Below are 3,862 nucleotides of genomic sequence, written 5' to 3' on the forward strand. Positions count from 1 at the left end.
AGCCCTGGGACAGGCTGCCCAGGGAGGGTGCCTGTCGGGGCTCTGGGATCCGGGGGGATGCAGACAGAAAGTCTCACTGCCCTGGGTTTGTACATGGCACTCCCTGAGCAGCCCTGGGTGGATGTGGAGGTGGGAGTCTGCATCGGGTGGTCCTCCAGCCTGAAGGGACCTGCACAGCGGGTTTTTTAGGGAGTGTTTAAACCCACAATACCTCTGGACCAACCCATGTGGAACTACAGCCTCTCCTGAAGCTCCACACTTCACTGCCATCAGCAGCTGGCCACGCCTGAGCACAAAGAGGCCATTCCTTGATCTAATTCTGTGCTAAAACTCTCCAAGTTCTCACAAAAAACCCCTTCCTGCCCACAGCACAGGGCACCCCTCACCCCCTGCCCAGGAGGAGCCCTGCAGCCACACAGCAGCTTGTCGGGACAACCAAAAGAGCTGCTGCTCTTGGGTGCTCCAAGGTGCTTTGGGGCTCCTTGTCTCTGGGAGCTACAGGGGTGGGTGAACCCACCAGGTTTCTCCCTCCCAACAAGCCCCTCCTGGGTAGCCCCTCTGAGGTCAGCACAGGCATCACCAGTCATCTCTTGTGGGGTCACAACCAGTCACCTCTTGTGAGGGTCACAACCAGTCACCTCTTGTGAGGTCACAACCAGCTGCCCCTATAACAGCCCCCCCACTGCAGAGGTGAGCAGCAGCCAGCAGGTGCCCATGGAAGGGATGCTTCGGTCTCGGGAGGAGAACAGGCTTTTCCCTCAGCCTGGCCAGCGTGCCGGGGTTGCTGAGATGGCAGCCAGGTTGAGCAGGTGGTTGCAAGAGGGCCCAGAAAGCAGGGAGGGATCAGGCCAAACCTTGTGTTCCACCAGAGATCTTTGTGTCCCAGGGCTGGTGTGCAAAGGGCCAGACCTTCCCAAAGGTCCCCAGGCCCTGGGGCTGGCAGCTGTGCTGAGCACAGGAACCTGGTAGCAAGTGAGTTCCTAAACAGATCCCTGGTGAATATGTGGCCCAGCCTTGGGCTTGGGTAACTGTTGGTGCTTTAAGAGCTGAAGCTGCAGATGGCTTCAGCCTTGAGCAATTAATTCCTGACCTTGAGTGAAGATAAAATGAAAATAAAACAAAGCGGACTACCAAGCAAGAATGTGTATGAGACAAGATAAGGGCTGAGTTGTGAGCTGGAATTAGTAACCAGTCAGAAGTAGAAGAATGGCTCGTGGACAGGTGGAATTATCCAATCATGCCAATTGTTTAGGAGTGTGTGATCACAGAATCACAGAACATCAGGGATTGGAAGGGACCTCGAGAGATGACTCAAAAGTGAAAGAATTCTGCATGCCTGGGGCATGTGCTGGGGGGAATAAAGGACATAGAAGCAGATCAAAGCTTCCATAAAGTGCTGATGCCTGAACACATCTCAGTGTTGGTCATTTCATCCGCCCCAGCTAACAAGAGTGTTCCCTTTCTTTTAGACAATTCAACACCCACCAGAAGGGCAGGATGGTGCTGAGGCTCCTTTTCCTGCTGCTTCCCATCCTGTTTGGTGAGTATCTCCAACCAAAAATGGTCCTTTTAGCCCTGAGGAGAAGCACCAGTTCCACAGACAAGTAACTGTCTCTTGGCAATCTGGCCCACAGCTTTTGTCTACTGGTGGGACTCAATGGTGCAGGGCAAGGGAGTGTTGAAGGTAAGTGTCTCTTGGAACCCCCTGGAGAAGCAAACCTGAGAAATTCCCCAGAGAATCCCCCCCTTTTTGGTCAGCCCTGGTTAAAATACTGAACATGATGTCATAGGATATGGAATATGGTCTAGTGGAAGGTGTCCCTGCTGATGGCAGAGGGGTTGGAACTGGATGAGATTTAAGGTCCCTTCCAATCCAAACCACTCTATGATTCTATGATATCTCATGGGCACATCCAACTGTCAGTCCTGGGTTCTGCTCACCATTGCACTTCCCCCAGTCCTCTGCACTTGGAAAGAACCCAAACACCCTGTCCTTGTACCTTCTCAACGTTCTTCTCATAACACACTGAAACCCAAACACAGCACTTTCTAATTACTAAGGAGCAAATGAACCCTGTCCTAGTGAAACCAGGACAATCCTTCAGTCTCCTCAGCACCTGGATGGGGTTCATCACGGGGATGGGTCTCCCCAGCTGACCTCTGCAGGGTGGCAGGATGGAGAAGGGAGCAGCACTTGGGCAGAAGGTGCCTTTGCTGCCTGCGTACCTCTCGGAGAGCCTGGGGGTCAGGCAGAGACTTGAGAGATGCTCTGCTGAACGTGGCTGGTTAAAGAGCCCAACCTCTGGGTCAGGGTCTCTCCAAAGTGACTGGAAGCAGCAGGAAATTCTGCCAGCTCTTCCTAAGGGATTGTCCTCCAGGAAGCCCTGGCAGTGCTCCTTGTGGTTGCTCCAGTGGAGTGTCTTTATCTTGCAGGAGATGCCAGGGCTTCCTGAAGCAGCGCTGGAGTCTTTGGGGTAAGAGCACTTTCTTGCCATGCAACTCACTCTGTGGAGCCATCTCAGCTGGGTTCCTGCTGCCTGTGCTCACTCACCTCCTTTCCAGGGCTCCTGACCTTCCCCATCTCCTACCCACAGTGGTGGAAGAGACCCATTTGTAAACCAGAGGAAGGAAAGGGGTTGGGGACAGGGGGTGACCAAAGCCCACGGGACCCTTCTCTGCAGCGTGTCTGGAACCTGGGCAGCTGCTGGACAAGACCTGCTTTCCCTTTGCCTCCAGAAACTCCCAGGCTTGGATGGACCAGAAGATGCAGGAGCTGAAGGAAACGGTGGCTCAGGTGTCTGCTGCCACAGAGAACATTCTGCAGGCAGTGAGAGAGGTCCTTGGAGAACACGGTGTCCAGGAGGAGAAGAGAGAGGTGAAGGTGCTGGGGGTGGATCTGTCTTGCTGCACCGTTTCTGACTGGTCTCCTCTTGGCTCTCCTGACACAGAGGTGCTCCTTGGCTCTGTGCTGGGACTCGGTGGCCAAGCAGAACGGCCTGTGCACGTGTTTGTGCTCACTGCCATCTCTCCATTCCCCAGGAAATTCTGCAGTTGACCCAGGTGGCAATTAAGAAGGTGCTGGAAAACCACCATCAGCTGCCTGACTGGGCTCTGGGAGCCACAGGTACAGACAGAGTCTGGCTGCCCTTGGTCTGTTCATGGCGCTGCCCCAAAGCCTGCCCAGCTCTGCCTGCAAGTCAGAGAAACATCCTGACGTGCTGGTGGAACCCCTCATCTCTGGTCACCTTCCTGTCAGGTGCCACCATTGATGAGAACAGGACATCCAAGAGTTATGGTGGACAAGGCAGGGAGACCTGGTGGTTTTGGCTACTCCTCTTCTCTTCTGCAGACCCTCCAGAGACAATCTTGCAGGTATCACAAGAGAAATCCTGACCTGTGGTTGCTTTCCTTGCTTTGGGGTTGGCAGGCTGAGCGCTCAGCACCTCCCTTCAGCCCGGCCGTATCGCTCAGCCCTGCAGCCTGCATCACATCCTGACCCCCCAGATCCCTGACAGCGCTGTCCTCCCATCACGAGGGCCAAATCCTGCTGCTGTGACCCTCCCACCACCCTTGGCCACCTTCATCCTTGGCAGTCCTCTGCCTTCCTTGCTGCTGATGGTCATGGCTTTGTGGTTTCAGCCCCGGATTGCCCCTGGTGACTGCTGGGCTTTCCAAGGATCTCAGGGCCACGTGGTCATCCGGCTGCCTGAGCCCATCTGGCCCACGGCTTTCACCGTCTGGCACATCTCCGAGGCAGTGTCTCCTTCTGGGGAAGTCAGCAGTGCCCCCAAAGTCTTTGCTGTCTTTGTAAGTCTTTGCCTGGAGCTTCTCAGGGTGGTGATGGTGGTGGTGATGGTGATGG

At 55.0% G+C, this 3,862-nt stretch overlaps 1 protein-coding gene across 1 annotated transcript; it reads left to right on the plus strand.

The window, feature by feature from the left end:
* Nucleotides 1–2,736: 2,736 nt before the first annotated feature.
* On the plus strand, nucleotides 2,737–3,807 carry LOC114818791 (SUN domain-containing protein 3; the record flags this gene model as incomplete). Its single annotated transcript, XM_029086162.1, has 4 exons — nucleotides 2,737–2,881; nucleotides 3,040–3,124; nucleotides 3,257–3,372; nucleotides 3,640–3,807. Coding segments are annotated over 4 exons (514 nt in total), but the record flags the coding sequence as incomplete, so codon positions are not given.
* Between the last annotated feature and the right edge of the window lie 55 nt (nucleotides 3,808–3,862).

Source organism: Antrostomus carolinensis, unplaced genomic scaffold, assembly GCF_000700745.2.
Source record: "Antrostomus carolinensis isolate BGI_N321 unplaced genomic scaffold, ASM70074v2 scaffold30827, whole genome shotgun sequence".
NCBI lineage: Eukaryota > Metazoa > Chordata > Aves > Caprimulgiformes > Caprimulgidae > Antrostomus > Antrostomus carolinensis.